Here is a 22,586-nt window from a genome sequence, read left to right as displayed (position 1 = left end):
TGGAAAGAGAGGCCCATTGGACTTGAAAACTTTATACGCCCCAGTACAGGGGAACGCCAGGGCCAAAAAGGGGGAGTGGGTGGGTAGGGTGGGTGGGTAGGGTGGGTGGGTATGGGGGACTTTTGGGATAGCATTAGAAATGTAAATGAGGAAAATACCTAATAAAAAATTTTAAAAAAAGACACAAATAAAATTAACTTTGTAGAATTAAAAAAAAAAAAAAAAGAATCCTAACCTCAGGTATTCTAATCACAGCGGGGAGACCACTGCCATTGTCTAAGAGAATTAGAAAGGTCAGGTACAGACAATGTCCAGGGGAAGGGAGTGGGGGGAGGTTGAAGGTGACAGATGTGAGAGGTTTTGACAGGCAATACAGACTGTCTGGGTATGGAGGCAATGGAAACATCTGGGACGCAGGTATGGTGTACAACCAGACATCTCATCCAGGATAGAAGGCCCAGGCTGGAGGGAAGGAGATGATGGTACTGAGCCAACGCTGCCAGGCCAAAGTTAGGGCCTTACATGTGGGGAGCTGGAGTGCGTATAAGAGGGCTCCCCACCCCGCTGCTCCACTGTGTTTTAAGAGCATGAGATACACAGTGTGCATCTGAAACAGAGCAGGCTTAAGTTATCAAGGCCACAACTCAAGTTACAGTAACAACATCACTACTATTCTGAAAAGATGAAACATTTTGTAAATAATTCCAAACTTTTCTCATGGGATCTGCATATATAAACATCAAGTATTAGTTCCTTGACTATGTAAAGAAATAATTGTGTTGTGGGATGTCACTACATCTAAATAGTAGATTCAGTTAGAGGAGACTACATGAGGTATAAGTTTGAACTGGTCAATTTACTTCAGGAGAAAGTGAAAAAAAAACAGTTATTTACTTAGCTCAGAAATTTAAAGGAATATGTTTCTCCTTCTGACTTAGTTGCCTGGTACATTAAGAAATAGCTAGTTCAGGGTCAAAACATCACTTACCTTGTCTTGACTATAGTTTTATATAGAAGCAGCCACAAACTGAGGGTGAAGAAGAAGCAAAAAACAGCAAATGCTTTACTGTGTCATGTGCTGAAGGATGTGGAAAGTTAAAGACTATAACCTTGTTTTTGCTAGGAATGTTAGATTCACAGCAGCTTTAGAGCATATACTGGGCATATAATATGCATGGTGAATATACACTATGAAATTAAATTGTTAAAGCCTAGACTACACACAGGAGCTGAATATAGATCCAGCTTCCAATATACTCTCAAGCAGGAGACAATGACAGGCCTGTGCATATAGATGTGTTCTATCACTCAGCACAGGTTAATGTAATGGCTAGCAATACTTTCCACGCACTGACACTGTCAACTGTTCTAATCTAGGAGGCTTCCAGGTAGGTGCTATTTTATCCCCATTTTACAAATGAAGCAACTAAGGCACAGAGTGGCTCTCTAACTTGCCAAGGTCACATAGCCAGTCACTAGCAGAGATGGGGTCCGAGCAAGGCTGCCTGCTCTGGAGTCTCAGACTTCATCAATCTCTAGAACACTTTTTTGATTTTTGGAACCAGGTCTCTCTCATGTATGCCAACTTTGCTTCAATCTCACTAGGTAGCTGAAGACGGCCTTGGAATTGTGAACCTCCTGGTTGACCTCTCAAGTGCTGGGGTTATAGGTGTGTGTCACCATGGCCAATGAGGCTAGAGAGTTCAGACTAAGGTGTGTACATGTGTGTGTGCATGCGTGTGTATTGTGGATGGGGACGGAAGAATCTACAAACTGATTCTTGAGAGGAAGGCATGGCTGTGGAAGCAGGTAACAGTGGAAGGAGAAGAGAAACTGGCTGAAACACAGGACAGTAGGAATGCTGCCCTTAGTGACTACCAGAGCTGATCAGGGACTCTGCAGCCAATGGAAAGGCTAAGTGTCATAAAGGGGAGATGAGGTGACACGTCACATGGAACAGTGGTGGAAGCTCGGGCCTGGGGCTACTGACCTTGAGTTAAGAATCCTGCCTTATTCATCTCCACATTCATTTGTCTGTATCATTTGTTTGATTGTTTGATACCATCTCTCCCCACAGTTAATGCTGGGACTGAACCCAGGCAGGGCGTCATGCACGACAAGCAAGTGTTTACCACTGAGCTAGCTGTATGCCCAGCCTCTCTCACCTCTCTGTTTCGAGCACTTATAAAGGGTAGAGGTAAGATAAAATTTTGTAGATCTTAAATTGCAGAAAGGAGCTGCTGGGTGTGGCAGAGAACCCTCTGGAACCCAAGACCAGGGAGGTAGGAGGACTGAGAGCTCAAGGCTAGCCCCGGCTACATTGAAAGGCCCCTGCTTTAATGAGGCAGACATAAAGGAGGGAGAAGAATGGCAAGGTTTAGGTGATGGCAGGAAGTTTGAAAAGGAAGAAACAGGGATGCAGAACTGCCTGGAACAGAATAGCTATTGTAGGTAAAACTTAAACCCTGAGATCTGGGCCTGTGTGCTCAAGAAGACACAGACCACAAAAGGAACACAGGAAGCACTGGGATCTGAGGGAAGCAACGTCAGCAGAAAAGAAGCAATGCTGTCAAGACAGGGCCCTTGGCATCATCACGTGCTCTGAAGGACTGACCAGGGCAAAGGCTCCTCACTATGCAGTTGAGATTCTGAAGAACATGAGGAGATTTAAGGAATGATGGGTAGTCTCTCAAGTGCTACAAGCCAGTGAAAGGAGTCAGTCACTGAACTTGGACAGAGACATCTAATGACCCACTCCCATCTTACTTGTATTGCACTTGGGTCTAAAACAGAGGCTCTGACTTCTCTCCAGCAGCTTTCCCCAGGCTGGCTGGTAGTGATTCCATTCCTTCCTGCTGCTCAGACTCCAAACCCTGACATCATCCCTAGCTCCCGTTGCCTCTCTTAGTTTATGCAGATCTGTCTACATATCCTGTAGGCATTACCTTCAGAACATTACCCAGAATCTATCCACCACCATCTCCCACCCAGTCTGCAGCTGAGGCTGACTCTAGGATCTGCTGTTTCTGCCCATCCTCTTCTCCTCTGCCCTGGCATACCAGCCACATGGATGCTCTCCCAGATCTGGATCCTGCCAAGCCTTCCAAAGGTTTCTAAGAACAAAGGCTGTTAGGATAAACAAGGCTGTTCTTGAGGAACTCTCTGGGCTCATGTCACCTACCCCAGCCCTTGACTCAGCCTTCTGCTCCTTCACTTCCCATACATGCTGCATATGGACTTACAAGCCCTGGTTCTCCTTCTGGAATGTTCTTTCCCAGGTGTCTGAATAAGTGACTCCTCATTTCCAAGAGATGAGAGAGAGCAAGTTCTGTTACATGCCCCTTCTTCTGCAGTCTGAATGGCTCTTCTGGGAGTAGTGAAGTGAAACGGTCACACGTTCCCGTTCCCAAGTTAGAAAGGTGCTGGCTTCTGAAAGAATATGCAACCAGCCACCAGGGTGGACCTGTACAACACTGGTCCCAGAAACACTGACTTAACTGAATCCTCTAGCTCCATATTCCCAGTTAAGGAGCCCAGCTCAGTAAGAGTGAAGGTCTAAAGGCTAATCTGAGAATACTGGTTACTCAGGGAGGAGGGAGTTCTCAGATACATTATGCAGACCCCTTGACCTTGGATACTGGAAACTGACAGTGGTATTACTCTTTTAGTAACAACAGAAGAAACCAACAAAGTTGTTTTCCCAAGCGGCATTGTTTTGTTGCCAGGGTATTATGAAAAAGGTACAGAGTGGAGAAATTATTTTAATTAAGGTCATTCTAAGATCCAGCCAGAGGCTGCCTAGGCTGCATGCTGTTCTGCTCTAGTAAAATGCCATTATTAAAAAAATTAAATGGGTCAATAAAGTCTGAGCTCTACATTCTGGAAAAAATTATAGCTTCCTAATTATGTCAACCTAACAAAGCCTCATGGTCTGAAGGCAGTATTTCAACCCATACTCTTTCAATTCTGTGATTACACTGCTTATAAAATGTTCCTAGAAGCGGGCCAAGGCTAGCACGTTGCACTGGGAGGGGGGCTCTAAAGCTGAAAGGCTGGCAATGGTCTACAACCTTAGGGAAGGAGAACTTGGTGGGAGCTGATGGGGGACTCTTGTTCCCGACTTCATGGACAGCACAGTATGGTGACACCTATTCCCCTGTCCTGGCATTTCTCTGTGTATTAGCTTCCCCAGAGTGAACCCTGGCTTACCCCTCCTCCATCCCGAGAGAGGAGCAGGAATTTCCCTGGTGAGTGGGTACTCTAGCCAAAGAAACTGGGCATGTACCGAGTCCCAATCCCATCTCACCCTCATCCCTAGACTGGCTGCCCACAGACAGTAGAGGATCCCTCTATTCCACTCTCTCCTAGCAAAGGGACCAGGTTGTGCTAGCTGGGAGCACTATGATCAGTGGCACTAACCTGACTGCGTCTAGCTTAGGACCATAATATCACAAACCAGCTCACCTATAGTCTTGAGCTCTGTCCATTGTAGTTGGCTGAACTGAGTTGCCAGTCAGCTGTGTAATTCTGGGAACCCTGGAAACTTGCTATGCCCCTCCCTCTGCCATGATCAATTTCTAACTCCCCTATAATGGAACTATTCTCCCAACAGCACTGAAATTGGAATTTTACATCACTTCAAATGTGGCAAACATTATTTTCTTTTATCTCATCTCCAACCATTTAAACACCTGGAACTGACCTTAGCTAGCAGCCTTTATAGAAACAGGCAGTGGGCAGAACCAGCCTGGAGTGAGACACTGAAGTTTCAAGATAAGATGGCTTTTGTAGACTCTTAACAGTTGCTAGGGGTGGCTTGAGCCAGACACCTTCCATAGCACTCATCATCTACCTGTCCAGACACTTTCCAAGGCAATAGGAGTATTAGCAAGAAGCCCTTATGCTTTAATGTGAATGAAACCTCATGATTTCACTGTCTTTCTAACAAAACCAGCTTGGAAGTGGACCTCTCCTCCCTTTCCCTTCTTTTTACTCATTCAAAATCTTGCATTAACAGCCAACACTTTCTCGCATTTGCAGTTACATTCAACACACCCAAGCCTCAGGACAATGCTCTTTACAGTTTTAGTTTTTTTTCTGGAAAGTCAGCTTACTCTGGGCATATAGTCATCCTTGCCCTTCTTGTACTAGGATGCTTTATGGGGGAGCCTGTCTTCAGTTCTTTCCTGTTGCTGTGACAAAAGCAACGCAAGAGTAAAGTCTCAGTTCTATTATGAAAGGAAAGGGAAGGCAGCAAAAGCCTGATGCAGATGACCACACTGGCTGCATCCACAATCAGGAAGCAGAGAGCAGTGAAAGCTGGCACTCAGCTGCTTCTATTTCAAACAGTTCCCAGTCCCTGCCTACAGCTAAGCTTCATGTCCCCACAGCAGTTAACCTAATCCAGATAGTTCCCCACAGCTACCCAGAGGCTTATCTCCTAGGTGATTCAGGGTCCAGTCAGCTGACAACACAATCACAGTGCTCCATGCACATCTAGAAAGCCTGGAGGGCCTTAGGAATGATCATCATGCCTGTGTGAGTGTCAATGGCAGAACAACAGACTTTCATGAAAGGTCTATAAAATTGCGACTGCAGCCTCAGTTGTGAGAGCAACCTATTGAATTAGTACCTGATTCAGACAGGGGCACACCTTCAGAAATAAAATTTACACTGCCACCTAGTGATCACCAGCCAGTTAACAGCAGACTTACAAACAGTACTTTGCATCAGGATGAAATCTCAGGGTATTTCTAAACACCAAAATGAAAGACGTTTAAAAGCATAAAATTGCTTGTTAAATTTGGGGACAGTGTTAGGGACTGCTTATATCACCTGGGATGTGAGTCTCTTTGTTGAGGAATGTATGTGAACTATTGCCATTTTGCATAGAGGACTGTTTTTTAAGTAGAGTACTGAAGTGCAGACACTTGTTTCAGAGACAGAGCTCCAGCCTGAGAAAGAGGCTCCTGGTGATGTCATGGCCAAATTCTGATGATGTAGTGAGTTCCACAGTGAACCATACTGTGGCCACGGCAGGTCCAAATGTCTGCACCACAGTGCTCCTGTGTGCTGATGATGAGACTCCAGGCCAGAAGCCATTTTGAACGTTCTGGCCAAAAGCTTTCTTCACTTTCCAGATGGCACAGTGCCTCTTCAGCTGTGGGGTGAGTCTGAGTGGAGGCTCCTCTCAGCACGGCTCCTCTCTCTTTCACAGCAGGACAGACACTATTCCCAGGGGCCAGCTGGTACAGGCCCATACAAACCAATTCCTTAGCTTCTTTTGGTCACTAGGTAACTCCTTTTCCTTTACACCTCAGCTCAAATGTCACCTCTCAAAGGACATTTCATAAGACCAGGGTCTTCCAAATCCCTGAGCTCCATTTTTTTTTTTTGTAGTGCCCCTCCTATTTACCTGCCTGCCTGTGTGACAAGGAGCAAAATGTCTGTCTTTTGGCCTTGCATGGCAGGCACTCAGTAAAAATGGGGAGAGGGAATTCAAGGACTAAAAGAGACAAAATATGCATTAGTACTTAGGAGCAGAGTGTACCTCACACATGGACAAATGAGGGCTGAGTGTGGGGAGAGAACTGACTATGAGACGGCCCTCAAGGGTCTCTCTCTATTGGAGGCCTGGGGTAGCTGATTACTACTGAGTCAAGAGTCAGTCCACAAGCAGCTTCGAGGAGCTATACTGGCAAGTGGCACCTGTCTGGAGGGAGCATGTCAGTAGATTTGCCTTGGAAGGGGTTAGCTATCCCATTTCTCTCAGTTCTTGGCTGCTGAGAGGTGTGCAACTTGGCCCTGCCACACTCTGTCATGACTTTCTACCTTACCAGGCCTACAGTAATAAACCAAACTGACCCTGACCTGAAATCAAGAAACAAAACAAATTATCTCTATGGTTAAGTTGCTTTCTTGGGTATTTGTCCCAGGGATGAAAATCAGATTAACATAATATTTGTGGTATTTTTCAAATGCAAAATAGAGACAAATAAGACAAATGAGACAAAAGAGACAAAAAAAAAAAAAAAAAACCCACGCAAAGTTCTTTGTTGCTAGTTAAGGATAAAGAAGCAAATTTTGGAATAGTCAGAGGAAGTGAAAATACAGTTAGTCCTATGCGCTTGCAGTGCATTCTAATGGGAGGCTCCACAGACTGTACTGGAACTTAGAGCAAGATGACTGTGTCCTCACTGACAGTACACTGGCTCTGTCCTCCCATATGCTACAGCAGGAAGTATTTTTTGAGCACTGACCCCATGCTGGATGTCATCCGTTATCTAAGGTAAGCACACACAAGCATGAAAACACTATGCCATTCTGTGAGGGTCTTGAACACCTCTATGATGGAGGATCCAGTGCCCTGTGGATAACCCCACTGTAAAGAGGCCGATGGTGTAAGACATTTTAGGAGCTAATTTAAAGCGAGATGAGATGCTATTTCATACTAATAATGGTTGTAATGAAAGACTGTCCATACCAGATACTGGCGTGGCTGTAGACCACTGGCAACTCTGTTATGGCAGGCTGTGTGAACCACCTTGCAAAACTGCTTCATAGTTGATTTTGAATATTCCAATCCATAGTCAGAACTTTTGCCCACTGAGCTGTTAGGCCCCAGGCTTGGGAGTTTGTTTTAAGGCTAAACACACATCTGCCATGTGAAGGACTTAGACATCTCTCTCCTAGCTATTTATGGACATTTATGTTTATAAGGACTTCAGAAGTGCTCAGTCACAGCAGCTCCTGGAAACATCTATTTCTTATGCAAATAGATAACAAAATTATGATAATTCAGCATAATAGAATATAAAAAAAGAAATTAGAATAAATGAGTGTTTTATTTACTGGAAAGGTGTGCTCTGTGTTACTCCATTTACACATAATTTGAGAGAAGCCACTGGATTTGATGATGAGCAAGTCAGAATAAGCCTGAGAGAAGTGGTGAGGATGACGGGCATGCTCCAGTGGTCAGCAAGCTACAGCCGGAGCCAGCCCTCAGGTCCAGCTTCGGGTGATCTGGAAGCTAAGTATGTTTTCTGTGTTTCAAAGGTAATAAGCAAACACACACAAATAATACATGTGACAGAAAGCACACATGGCCCACAAAGTCTGAGGTGTTAGCCCTCATTCCAGAGTAGGCAGACCCTGATGTTTAGCAGTGACATCAAACTGTGGCTTAGGGAAGAAGCAGGTAAGTATGTGAGTGGAAAGGAAGGAGACAGTCAAATCATCAAAACCACTGGGAGTCTTGTGTGTAGCTGCATTTCAGAAGCATTGGGGACGGGATGGGGATGGGGGAAGAGGGGGGGTGGTACAGGGCACAAGTGGGACTGTCAAGTTCTCTGCAGCTGATGGATAGGAAGGACAACGAGGAAAGGCAGGATGGACATGATCTTGCCAGGGATTTTAGGCTTCGGAGGAGTCTACTAGGAGGATGCCTCAAGGGGCCTGCCCTAACCACACTACATAAAAATGGGTAATATCCCTAGCACACCCACCCCATGGCTCTTGCCTATCACCAGAAAGTCTTTGCCAACCCTCTAGCTTGCAGGCTTTATTAAGGAAGAGACAGATTTCTACCTTACTCCCTGATGTGCTCTAAGCATCTAGAATTTCAGAAGACCCTGGGCAGGTGCTCACAGATCCTCATATGTGTGGACAATCAGCAAGTCAGGATGAGGCAGCCTCTTCAGGGTTGGTGCCAGCTGCCCTGTGGTTATAGAAGGCTATGTTGTGTACTGAAGGATGCTTGGTATGCCTTTGTCCCACACCTGCCAGGTGCTAGTAGAATTCTTCCTATTGTTGCAACAAAATCTCTTAAGATGTTGCCAAAACCCCAGGTCAGGCCTCAGGGACATGAGGGGAAAACTTGTGTATTATCTGAGAAATGATGAGTGCAATACATAGCTGAAACATTTAGAAACATAAATGAGGGCTGGTGAGTTGGCTAAGTGGGTAAGAGCAACTGCTCTTCCAAAGGTCCTGAGTTCAAATCCCAGCAACCACATGGTGGCTCACAACCACCCATAATGAGATCTGACACCCTCTTCTGGTGTTTCTTAAGACAGCAACAGTGTACTTATTTATAATAATAAATCTTTGGGCTGAAGTGAGCTAGGTCGGCTGGAGTGAGCTGAGGTCCTAAATTCAATTCCCAATAACCATATGAAGGCTTACAACCATCTGTACAGCTACAGTGTACTCATATATATAAGTGTACTCACTTATATAAAATAAATAAATCTATTTATTATATGTAAGTACATTGTAGCTGTCTTCAGACACTCCAGAAGAGGGAGTCAGATCTCCTTACGGATGGTTGTGAGCCACCATGTGGTTGCTGGGATTTGAACGCTGGACCTTCGGAAGAGCAGTCGGGTGCTCTTACACACTGAGCCATCTCACCAGCCCCAAAAATAAATAAATCTAAAAGAAGAAATATAAATGAGAGGTTGATAAGGTCTCTAACCTCACAAAATTTACAACATGAAAAAACCCTATTAATTGATTAAATAATTACATACTGTGATTCAGGTTATAAAGATTCATGATAGAGAAATAAACACTAATAGGAGATTATCTGTCTGGGGCAGGGGATATGGGAAGACACAGTTTAAAGCCTCAGCATGTCTGGACTCTTCTCTTACCCATATACTATATGGTATAAAAAGTTGAGGAGCGAAACTGAAAGGGGGCTGTGTGGAAATAGAAGCATCTCATCTGGCCATGCCCAGCAGCAAGGAGGAGCCTGGAGTCTTCCAGGAAGGCTGGCAAGGCTGGAGCTTGATTTGAAAGGAGAAGGTGAGCCAGTACCAGTGCGGCGCAGTGGACCTTCACAGTGGATCTACTCAGATGGTGATGTAAGCAATGGTTACTGACTGGAAACTTCACCACCAGGAGGAATGCAACCATAAGTGTGTGAGGGGCTGAGTAAAGCACTCATGAGATGTGCCATAAGAAACAAAGGCCAAGCCAAGGACATTTGTTTCTGTCTCTAAGTGTCAAAAGAAGGAGAAGAGAACTGGAACAAAAAGAAAGAAAGAGAAAGAAAGAGAAAGAAAGAGAAAGAAAGAGAAAGAAAGAGAAAGAAAGAAAGAAAGAAAGGAAGGAAGGAAGGAAGGAAGGAAGGAAGGAAGGAAGGAAGGAAGAAAGAAAGAAAGAAAGAAAGAAAGAAAGAAAGAAAGAAAGAAAGAAAGAAAGAAAGAAAGAGAGAGAAAGAGCATGACCCAGTGACAGACACAAGAGTAAGGGCTGGAAATAGGTTCTCAAGAACGCTGCAAAGCAGAAAACCCAGAGACTAGACTAGACACAGACTAGAAGAGTTGGCTAGTGCCATGTGACTAGTGTGTTTGTACAAACCCGCCCGCCATGGTGTTCTGCTTCACTCTGCAGATATCCTCCCAGTGCTTAGTTCAAGGGCTAGTGAGTGTTTATCAATGTGACAGAAGTTGGAGTCACTTGGAAAGAGAACTTTAACTGAGAAGATGCCACCATCAGACTGTCTATAGGAAAGGCTGTAGGGCATTTTCTTCATTAATGACTGATGTGGTGTCTCCTCTGGTAGGTAGCCCAGGGTGTCTAAGAGAGCAGGATGGACAGAAGCAAGCCAGTAACCTGTGTTTCTCTGTAGCCTAGGCATCATTTCCTACCTGCAGGAGCCTGCTTAGGGTCTGTCCTGACTCCCCTTAATCACAGGCCTCGATATGGAAGTGTAAGATGAAATAAAGCCTTTCCTTCACAAGTTGTTTTTGGACATGGTGCTATCCAGCAACAGAAAGCAAACAAGGACACTGACCTTGCCCATTATAAGTCTGAGTTAGTAAAAAAAAAAAATGAGGACAAAAAAAGGAGCGGACTGTCCAACAGAAAGCAATGCCGCCACCAATGCCATGGGAGTAAGAACCCGCTTACCTGTAGGCATTAATATACTCCTTCCTGTGCTCCAGGAGAAAATCTCTCAGCTTCCCAATGTGAGAAATCTACAATTGAAAAGACACCAAACTTTTTATATAGACAGACGGACACTGAGCGAGTACACTATTTTCCACACAACAGAGCATAGCTTCAAGGAGTTTCTGAAGCTGCAAACTCAAAACTTTGCTTCTGAAAACCCAGAAATTTTGCTGTGTGTGTGTGTGTGTGTGTGTGTGTGTGTGTCAGTGATTCAGTCCTTTGGGACGAGTGTCCTGAGAGGAAGAGAATGACTAGCCAGCAGTGGCCTGCCTGCCTGTGGTCTGTGATTACTGCTCACTTAGACCTCGACTCTTGCCTTTGTGCTCCTACTGACAGATTTGCTGAGCTTTCACTTCTCTGTATGGTTTTCTGTAAAGGCCAACTCAGGAGGATTTTCACTTTGCTCTGCACACCTCCCATGTGGCAGGCTGGTAAATGCTGACTTAGCTTTTATACACACTTCTCTTTTCAGATTAATCACGAGCTGCCCGGGAGGCCTGCACAGTGGTCCTCACATTCCTCTGCCCAGGAAGCACTAAAGACTCTCACTGACAACCTGTCCATCTGTCTGGAGATGTGTGGAAAGGTTAGTTCAGCTTCCCACACAGTCCTGACTAGTACTACAAATGCTCTAGGGCACTTGAAAAGCACAAAGATCAACTCAAGTATGGTTAGACTGCTCACTTGTTTAACAAGCACTGATGGAGTCTGTCCAATCCTGAGCGGTGGCATCCACTCTCAAACACATTTTCTTTCTTGTTCCAAGGGCCCTGCCATTTGCACTGATCACCACTGTTCCCACAGCCAGTTGGGAACACAACCTTTGTAGAAGAAAACTAACACATCTCTGGTCACATACTCAGTATACAGATCTCAAGCTCAAGCTCAGCCCTGAATCCGTACTGGGCACGGTTCCTAGTTACCACAGCTGCTTCCTCATGGTCTGCCTCTTTCCTGTGCAAGCTGCGTTGTCAAATCTCACTATGAAGTCTGATGGGGAAAAAGTATAAGCTGCATAAGCATGGTCTATCACACCACATGCAAGATTTGGTAAAGCGATTCTTCTGATTGGCCTGTGACGTGCACTGTAGACCAGGATGGCCTCACCCACAGAAACATGCTTGTCTTTCCTCCAAAAATGAAGGACTAAAGGTGTGGCCACCACTCCTACCTCTTCAATCTAGTCCTTCACACTGACTTGTTTTTGGTGGTGGTGGTGTTTTTTCCTATTCAAGAAGTATAGTGAGTATGAAAATTCTAACTCAGTGAGTCAGCTGCACACCTTTCCCCTGTCCACTAGATGGCAGCATGAACCTTAAAGCAGAAGCAATACCAGTTCATCCAAAAGACTGCCATCCCCCCCCCCCCGCCCCCCCTGGGCTTTTAAACTTTTCTGGTTCTTTTAGTTGGGATCAAAGGATTCCTTCAAGTCAATTTTTATGCACTGGCTGAAATTTAAAAGGACATTGTTTTACACCTACACGTGTACTCTGGATGAGTTTGGAAAGTTTTTACAATATGGTATTGGACACAAAAGGTGTTTAGAGGAACGTGGCTGCCATCTGACAGTGTGGCGGCAGCCCCAGCTTTATTTATGTGTCATCTACTCAACAGCTTGGCTATCTGCTCCTCTGTGTGTACTTTGCAAATTACCCAAAGCAAGATAAACTAAAAGTAAAGCCCGGTGCCAAATTGGCTGCTCTATTGAAGCTGGGCAGTTCAAAGCAGTAGACAGTGTCTTTTTCTGATCACTGCAGTGGTCTGACTTGTAGCTTTCTCCCCTGCTCAAGATGGTAGGAACTGTGTTCTGCAGGCACACACAATACTACCAACAAAGACTTGATAAAGTTCAGAACACTAAGTACCGATCTGCATAATTTGCCTCTGAAAGAAGCAAGCATTGTTCAAGATTAAAGAGACTCCAGTAAGATCCCCTGGCATATGGTAAAAAGTTCTCTTAACACAAAAGCATTATTTATTTATTTTTCATTCAATCAGTGAACACAGCTTGCCCTGTCAGTTAGGGTACAGCATGGCCATAAGGGCTGGTGCTATGGTATGAGAGCTTGCCAGGTTCTGATAAACCAGAGTGAGTTTTCACAAGGATTGGTTCTCAGGCTTAACCTGGGAACTACTAACTTCAGTCTTAACAAGAAAAGGAAATGACCACCAATTACTAAATGCCTGAGAAATCATAGACTAACATGCATCTGGAGTGCATGGACCCCACTGAAGTCACAAAAATTAAGAAGGTTGAGAACCACTGCACTAGAGGCTTCTGGGTGGTTCCTTTACAGTCCTCACAGCACCTCTCCTTCCCCCAGGCCATCTCCTGAGCTTTTGAAGTATGGCTACCATTGAGGACTGCCCTCTGTTTGCACTAAGCTGTATAACCTGCTTCCAGAGTTCAGCCCTTGGCTGGACACTTTCCATTTTGGGTATACTCATTCCAATCACAACTTTATTCACAAGTCTATAAAATATCCACCCAGGCCCACTCTCTCTACGTTCCAGGTGTCTTCTGGACACTTCACTGGTGCATCAAAGGAAGTATGTCTTGGAAGGACGCTAGAGCAACCACTCCACTCTACTCTGGCTCACTCACAGTTGTCCCATCACCCTAAAGACTTGATATTCTCTCTCACTTCCTCTCTCTCAAGTCCCAAGCCAGAAAATCACAGGCCTCCATTATGCCCACCAGTTAAACCATACCTGTGAGTTCTGCCTACTCACCTTGCTAAGTATCTGCTATAGGGGCTGGCCCCTTCCTACACCTCAGTGCCTGGCTCTTAGCAGGCTCCTGATCATACCCTTGTCTTTCCCATCACTGACTACTTAGTTACTGGGTCCACAGAGGCTCTACCTGTGGCACCATGATTCTCCTCTCTCCGTGTCTGGGAAAATCGTCCTGAGGCCAGCTGACTGAATCTGATCCTCATCGGCTGTGCATGTAAAGTGCTCTGTCAGTCTGGATCTGTTCTGGACTCTGACTGAGAACCAGCTTGTTCTACTACAGAATGGCTCCCAGAATTCAATGCATCTTCTACGAAACACACAGGAACCATGTACACCAGAGATGACTTTTTCTAGTCTCACCCTTGTAATGTAACTTCCCATTGTCTTGAATGGCAGACAGTAGGGCTGGCTGAACACTGAACAAAGATGAGTAGTGTGTTCTGTGGGAGGGCACAGTGACCTAGAGCTCAGGGAAGTAGCAGCTGACTTAACAACTTGAAAAGTATGGCTTCCTTCCTATTAGTAAGCTCCTAGCCCCCAAACAAAACAAACAGCCCCCAGAAAACAAACATGCTATGTTCTTAGTGTGAATGCAAAGCAAAAGGACTCACTGATGTACAGCAGAGGCTGAGCAGCCCGGACAGCATCAACAGCGCCAGTCTGAAGCAGCACACACTCACACTCTTTCAGGGCCCAACTTCTTCCTATCGCTAACTGAACAGAGCCCTTTCCAAGCACCCTGCACCGCATCTCTCTGGTGATGGGTAGTGTACTCTGGGTCTCCAAAGCTCAGACACTGCTACTCTGCTAGACCTTCCTATTTGCTTAGCAGAAGCTGCAAAGTACCAAAGAATAAAGAAGAAACTGACTGCCTCCTGCCTGGATTCTCAGACCTAGAAAGCTCTGGGAGACACATAATTGTGAAGAACAGCACATAGTATCCACTTCAAACAGTAAAACACTATTTTTTCCTCTGAATCAAGTTCAACGGAGCTGAAGCACAGCTAAGTGGCAGATATCTAGCATATATTAGGTTCCCCCATTCAATGCTCAGGGGTGGAAAAGAAAAATATTAGGTACTGTGTTCCCTTTCTCTAGGCTACACATTCTCAGAATTCTCATGAATTATTTACCTGAAATAACACATGTGGATCAGGCCACATTTATATACATCAGGAGCCTCACAAGTCACTATACCATCCAGAATAGACTGGAAACCTTGTGTTGACAGGAGCTTCTGCCTCTCATCTCTGGGCTTAGTGCTTCTACTGATGCCACTTTGGAACACCCACACCTGAGTCACTGAGTCAGGCTGGCTTTATATCAGCTAAGATAACTTTCTCAAGAGTGCTGCTGATAAACCCTGTCTTCATTATGGTCATGCTTTTTTTTCTGGTCTCTTGTCATTTGTAGTTCTGACTACTTTGCCATTGAAAACAACTATAATTAAAAAGTATCAATGTTGTAACTATATTTTAACAAAAAGAAATCAACAAAGAACTTGGGGGCTCAGCAAGGCCACACACACCTGTGATCCTGGCACTCCAGAGATCAGGCAGCAATTTAGTTCCGTGGTAAAGCACCTGCCTCACAAGTACAAGACCATGGGTTCAGTGCCCAGGACTGGAAAAGGGAAAAGGCAACTGTTCTCTCATGCATGCACAAAACACATGTGCATGCCCCTGATTACACTGGCTTGGCCTGCCATTCATGAAGAGCTGGCCTCTACTCTCCTTCAGCAAGACACTGGGCTTTCGCAGGGCAGCAACAGAAGCCTGAGCTGTAGGTCTGGACCAGCCAACACTGAGCCAACTTCTTGGCACTGCTCTTGGAGTCTCCTTGTCACACTAATAAACTAGGATCTCCTGCACCCCCCCCAACCCCCCAAAAATGGTTCAGCTGCATTTAGTGTGAATGACTCCATTTTGGTTTAGTCTGTCATTTGGGCTAAATGCAGGAGTTCAGTGAAAATTATGACCTCTTGTAATTCTACTGAACAGAGTATAAGATGACCAGAACACACAACTACAATGACATGAACCTCAGAGCAGCTTAGCCTTTCTAACTAAAGGCAGAGACTGGCTCCTTCGGGTATGGCCCAGAGGTCCTGGTTAGTAGCCTTGGGAGTCATGCTAAGGGCGGCCATGCACACTGCATGCTAGTGGTGCAGCCGGTGAGATGAGATGCTCATCCTGAGAGGGTGGGGGCACCCCGGTCCATAGTCCAAGGTTTTCCACAGCAAGTAGACAACAGGCTTTGCCAGGCAAGTTTCTATGGGCTACACCCACCAACCAGTCGGTCCTGCCCAGTACAATCTCCTGAGAATCTTTCCTCGGCCCTCAAGGCCTCTCTCTTCCTACCATATCCCCTTCAGACTCCCTCCACACTTTCCGCGAGGCCCATTGCTCACAGTGACCTCCTCATTACATGCCCTGCTCTTGTGAAAGAGACCCTGCACTGCTGATCACATTTACACTAATGAGGAGACCTGTCAAAGTCACACAGCTAATGAATGAGAAAGCCAGGATCCAAAATCCAGGATCAACCCCAGAATGAACATCCTGCTGTTTTGAATTCTTTGCCATGCACTTCCAAAACTTGGACTCTGTGGAGTAAACTTGAGCCCAATAGACAAAGCAGAAAGACGCTGTTATGCTGCCTTCTACTACTGCCCTGCACCAAGGCGTTCATAAAATGAGCCATTGGTTTTACCTACTGGTTTCTTCAAAAACATTTGCTAAAGGATTTTTTCCCCATCCCATAGCAGAAAATACTTAGCAGAGAAGCATCTGATATCCATTACAGCGCATCCTACATGATGTCCACTCCCGTCTATGGACAAGGATTACAAAGCTCAGAACAGTGTCTTGTTCACTTTGGATTCTGAAGGCCTGGCATAGTTTCCATCCCAACAAATGTCTACATCATTCAACAAACCAGAGAGAGAGCTATTTTATCAAGAACTTGCCATTAAAAAAAAAGGAGAGCATTAAAGAGTTAATTGGCAGTTACAATGTATAAATGTGTTTTAAAATAGGACTTTTTCATGGATACTGTAAACGTATTACTATACACCAGAGGCACATGACCTCAGAGCCAACTTGTGATCAGTAGTTCATCTTCATCCTCATCCTTATCCTCGGGACGAATGGAATCTGCAGCAACTGAATGGGTTTATCTGGTCCATGAAGTCACTGAAGACTAAAGACTGCTACACAACACACACACACACACACACACACACACAAAACATTGATCACAACAGTAGGGGAGGAACTATATGTAAAGACAGCAATAATAAACATAAATTAAAATCCAAGTGGGAAAACCACAGATAAGATTCAAATACTCTCCATCTCATTCTCTTAAGAATCCTGGCCACATTACTTACTAGGAACAACGTAAAAACTCATTTCTTTGTGATCTAAGAACCACAGTAGCAACTACAAGTTGCATTCACTAGGTGGCGCTCTCTACCGCATGGGTCCCCTGCAAGCAGCACAGTACATCAAAGTGACAGCAGCCTGGTCCTAAGATGATTTGTCTCTTGAGGATACACATTTGGTTTAAGTTTCCACTGCAAAGTTAAAGTTCTCAAGATAGGTCATGCAGATCAATTGCTCCTGTAATCCGAAACTCAAAAGAGCAAATAATATCTAAACAAGGGGAGGGGGTGGCCTGAGCTTATGAGGGTCTCTAAAAGGCAGGAGACAGTCTGCCTGGCTACCTCTAATCTCACCATCAAAACTGTTACCTTGTTCAGTTTCTGCTTCACATCAGCAAGGGACCAGCAAAAGCAACTGTGAGCGGTACAGAGGGAGGACAGGCATGCACTGTCTCTCTGCCTGATAGATGTCAATCATTCACACTCAACAGAAAACCCTGCTCTGATAACAGAAGAGCTCTGCTCTGCACTAGCCTACTTCTTTAGCAAAATGCAAGCAAAGGACCGAGCAAGCACTCTTTCTCTCTGGAGAGAGGGTTTGGTAACAAGATCCACAGCCTGGCTCCACGGTCCTCATTCAGCTGAGTGAATGGGAATGAAAGGCCGAGTATGCTGGCCTCTGCCAACAGCACCGAAGCCGGCATTCCAAGGAAATCCAGGGCCTCGCCTAATCATTCTCTGTCCTCAAAAAACATAGATTCCTTTCCCTCATTATGGTCTCTCTCTCTCACACACACACACTGCAGAAAGTTCTGTTTTAATACATGTTCTTTAAAAAAGTGGAAATGTAAAAAAAAAAAAAAAAAAAAAACCAAACCCAGGTTTCTAGAACTTAAGTAAATGCAGCAAACTGACAACTGCTAAATGTTACAAAGTGAAGACTTGCGTGATAAAAATGAGTTTACTTAAACATTCAAACAGGAGAGACTACTTGGCCCCTGACATAGCATTCTAGGGTGGAATAGAACAGTTAGGAAAATAAAGATAGACACTAGACCTTAACTAGGAGACTCAAATCCCATACTTTCAAAAATGGTTTTACTGGGACACAAAGTATTTTCAAGTGTCTACTTAGAGTTCATATTTAAAACTCACATGCGAGAGCTCTCACAGTCAACTGAGTAAAGACAAGTATGGACTTTCTTGAGCAATTTTTTTTTCAGATGACTAAGATGTTTAAAAGAATACAAATATAAACATTTCTATTCTTATCATAACAAAGAATTTTACTTTAAAATCATGTCTCAATTTGTCAGCAATGAAACTTATCAAAATGTAGCACAGTGCCCCACCAACAAGCACACCCACTTTAAGGATCACAGAGTCCTGTTTCAGAGAAAGAAGAGTCAAATGGGTCTTAGTAGCCTTCAGCCGGCTCCGGTCAGATGCTAGCCGGATCACTATTCCAAGCCCCGTGTAACAGCTGTCGAGCTGCAGCCTCCTGCTCTTTTGGAATTAGCCTCCGGGAGATGCAGCAGCTTCCCCAGCCCGAGAGAACACAGGGACTGAAGCATGGACTGCCTTCCAGCTCAAGCTCACAACAAATTTGGAATTTAAAACAGATTCGAAGTTTTAAATTTTATTTTAATCTATATCTATATATCTGTATTTTAGTATATTTCAATAACTAAGCAAAACAAATTTACCTTTTCCCCTCATTGCAGAATTGTGAATCTCCACATACGTTTATTTCAGGGAAAAAAATGTTAAATTTTATTAGAAATTGTTTTGCCTTTAAATTGGAACACACACACACATATGGATACACAAGTGACTTCTGTACTTATTAAAATTAAGAAAGGGCATTGTGGAGATCTTGTAACAATCATTAAGGCTCTTGAAAACACCAGAAACCTCATGTAGAAAATTCGAATTCAGCTTTTATTCTGAATCATGGCCAAGCCTTTGTTCCAAACCCACATAAGTCACTGTTTCTCTCTTCTTTAGAGTAAGTTTTTAAGCAAACATTATTAAAAGCTACATCTGACTTTAATAGACTTTCCCAATTTGCTGCTGAGTGTTTACTATCAAACTCTAATCATGACTTTCCTAAATTTATTTATACTTTCACACAAACTTCCAAAGTTTTCCCAACTTAAATAAAAACCCACAAAAACTATGGGAAATGCTTTGCTTGAAAGATAAAAGCTGATTCCTGTACATTTGCAAAGATCAATGTTTACATCGGTTCAAATACGCAGCTCACAGCATTTCAATACCCACAGCCAACTGCATTTTCTTGTCTCTTTAAGAAAAAAAAAAAAAAGAGGGTACGGAGTTTCTTTTCCCCATTTTGCTGTGAAAATATAAATGGGAACTAATGCAAAGCACTCCCGGCCCAGGAGTGTCCTGCATAGAATATCCAGTCTTTAGCATAAACGCTGTACAAGTCGTATGTTGCTTTCTTAATGAACTAGGGGTGTTTTATTATATATGGCCCAGCTAACATTTTGGTAAACAAAAACAGCAAAAGAAAAACCATAATATCACATGGGAAAGAAGGGAAGGATTAGCTTTATTTATTAAAAAGTGGAAAATGCTTTTGCAGTCTTTCTACCAAACATTTCATAGCATGCTTATTAAAATATAACACACTCTAAGCTGAACCATTTACCAGCTCCCACTATGCACTGAGAGAGAAAGGACGCCTTGGAAGAGTAAGGCGGCAACAGAGTTGGTGCCCTGTAGCATGGGCTCTTTGTGAACAATACTTAGAATAGGCTAATTCGGAGTCAGACACAAGCCCAGGGCTCCTACATAATTCTACACACCGATGACGACTTCTCTCACAGAAGACTGAGGCATCCACACAGTAGAACAAATTAAAAGTAACAAAACTAAAAAGAATTATTTCCTAACTGAACGGACATATTTTAAAGTCTGTACAATTAACAAAATATTTTTAATAATTTTTTTAAAAGCCTTCTAACAAGAGACTCTGATTTTGAAGTGTGTCACACCCTAGCTCCCTAGCCATGAATTCTAGTTCATTTTTAAAAATGAGGTCTATTTCCTGTAATTTTAGATATTTTAGAGTACAATTATTTTACATTTTTATGATGCCTTTGGGGTATCATTACAAATATTTTTATGTGTTTAAACTTAGGAAGGTAAAATTAAGTAATAGCTTCTCTTAAAGGGCGCTGTCAACTCTCTCCTGACACAAATCATTGTTTTAAAGCAATCTAGAGATTTATAGCCCTAGTAACCATAGAAATTAGTCTTAAGCTTTTAGAAAAAAATTGCAGAAAATGTTCTTTATTTAATTAAAATCAGAGCTCTGCTCTTAGAAATAAGGACCTTCTTTTGAACAGAAAGAATTTTCCACAGAGCAAACTGTTTTAACTTGAGGCAACACTCTGTAATAAATTAATCAAACACATTTCATTAACTCTTGAACTTGTGTGCACCATGAGTCAAACTGTGTTGGAAGGCTCTGCCAGGGACCAGGACCGGACCATGGCTGCAGAAGAGAAAGTGAAACATCCAAACATTCAAAAAACCCTTGAGAATAGGCAGCAGGAAAAAAACAGAGACAGAAGAAGTAACTCAAGCTAACTCAGCACTAATGGGATGGGGTGTGGGGGAAGGGAATCCCTCCTGGAGGAGGTCACTTTGTTTCTCTTGGGAAAACACCATTCACTTTTTCTTAACACAAGGCCCATCCACGTGTCACCAGTCAGCTTTCACTCTGCCATTTCTATTTCACACACAGGACAATGAGACATGCTGTGGACTCTTCAGTCACCTGAGAGTTAGACAAGCAGGTTATTGACTGGGAAGCTGGGGATGTATGTCTGGGGCAATCTCCAGGCTCCTCTGGAAGTCTCTTCCCGAGTGGGTGAAGGAATGTATGCTTGAGGGTGGGAAGCAGACTCCTCGGGCACTGTCAGCGCTCCTAGGGCTTATGAAACTCAGATGCAGAGGGAGTATGTATACTACTAAATTTGATTAGCTTTTATGAGATTTAAAATTTGTAGTTTCAAGTTTTTCTCTGTATAATGCATAATTCTGAAAGTCAGCCACATTCTGATTCTCATTACTACTTTTAAACTTGCCATTTGGAAACAAAGATATTGCTGATCGTGTCATAAATTAGATATTAAATATATGTGAAGCGGCCACACAGTAGAGTGTAAACACCAGAACCTGCAGGCTACAAATCCTTGAGCTTTTCCATCATCAAAATTGAGGAAGTCAGAAAGACGTTTCTTTGCTTAAGCCTGTGAACTGCTAAGAGAGCTTAACACTCATTCGTTTTGTAAGCAGCCTCACTGCAGGCAAAGCGGGCATTTGCTTCCCACTCCACTTCGCACCCTGCAAGGGGAAACTTTAACAAACGATTAAGAAAGGTCCACTATGTATCTGTCATGAATTGATCTGTATAACAAGGGACAGACAGAATATACTGAGGCATTCTAAATACTAAAAGCAGGCAGTCCTCCTGGGATTCGGCCAACACCACAGCATGTTCACCGCGGCGGTGATAAAAGTTAATCCTCTGTGGTAGGAAAAAGAGAAAGGATCTCTTGAACTGGAATGGGGAGAGAGCAGTGAGGTTCTCGGAAGGGCTGTTTCCTCCCATCTCCACTGCAGTCTGAGCCTTCCCCAGGAGATGCTCTCCAGATAAACAATGCTCACTGTGTGCCAATGAGATTTCACTTTTCATACAAATTGTAATAGTTACAAATGGTAGTAACGTAAAAATCTACTATTGAGTGTTGATAAAAATAGCGCTTTAACAATCTAGAAATCATCTCTAAGCACATTATAGTTTCCCAGTATAAGTTCAGTACAGCCCAGTGTCAGTGTCGTGTGGCAGCAGGGCTGGTGCTGTTCAACTTGCCCACCATTCCTAACCCTCACAGGCAGTGAGGCAGCAAAGAGCCAATACCCCCATTTCCATGGGAAACAAGAATAGGAGAGCTTCCTTGGCTTTGACCCTAATGTGTTTTTATTTCTCTCTCTCATGCAGACAGTAGGGTCTGTATGCTTCCTCTCTAGCCTCTCCTAAACCCCTATCAAACATAGTGGCCACTGTTACAAAGCAGTAAAACTTTATACTTGGCTCAGGGGAGGTTCTTCTGAGGATCACACCACAGAGAATATGCCCTGGGTGACCAACACCATGTAGGCAAAAGCAGCTATCAGTGCAGGAGCAAGGATGGTCTTTTGCTTGTTTTTGGTTTTTGAGACAGGTCTATGCTAGTCTCAAGCAAGTCTCCTGCCTCAGCTTCAAGTTCTGGGACTACCGGCTGGTGCTAGTTAAGAAAGTAGTTAACTAAAGACTTCTCGCCTGAGGAATACCCAATGGCTGAGAAGCCCCTGAAAAAATGTTCAGCATCCTTAATCATCAGAGAAATGCAAATCAAAACAACCCTGAGATTCCACCTCACACCAGTCAGAATGGCTAAGATCAAAAATTCAGGTGACAGCAGATGCTGGC

At 43.9% G+C, this 22,586-nt stretch overlaps 1 protein-coding gene across 3 annotated transcripts in view; it reads right to left on the bottom strand.

Moving 5' to 3' along the window:
- Stx18 (syntaxin 18) overlaps positions 1-22,586 on the bottom strand; it is a 93,509-nt gene that overhangs the window by 29,623 nt on the left and 41,300 nt on the right. For all 3 annotated transcript variants that reach the window (XM_021162410.1, XM_021162409.2, XM_029477012.1), the window contains exon 2: positions 10,918-10,985. In XM_021162410.1, the coding sequence (XP_021018069.1) occupies positions 10,918-10,985 (68 nt within the window). The remainder of the gene's footprint in view (positions 1-10,917; positions 10,986-22,586) is intronic.

This window comes from Mus caroli, chromosome 5, assembly GCF_900094665.2.
Source record: "Mus caroli chromosome 5, CAROLI_EIJ_v1.1, whole genome shotgun sequence".
NCBI lineage: Eukaryota > Metazoa > Chordata > Mammalia > Rodentia > Muridae > Mus > Mus caroli.
This window is presented reverse-complemented; position numbering and strand designations above follow the sequence as displayed.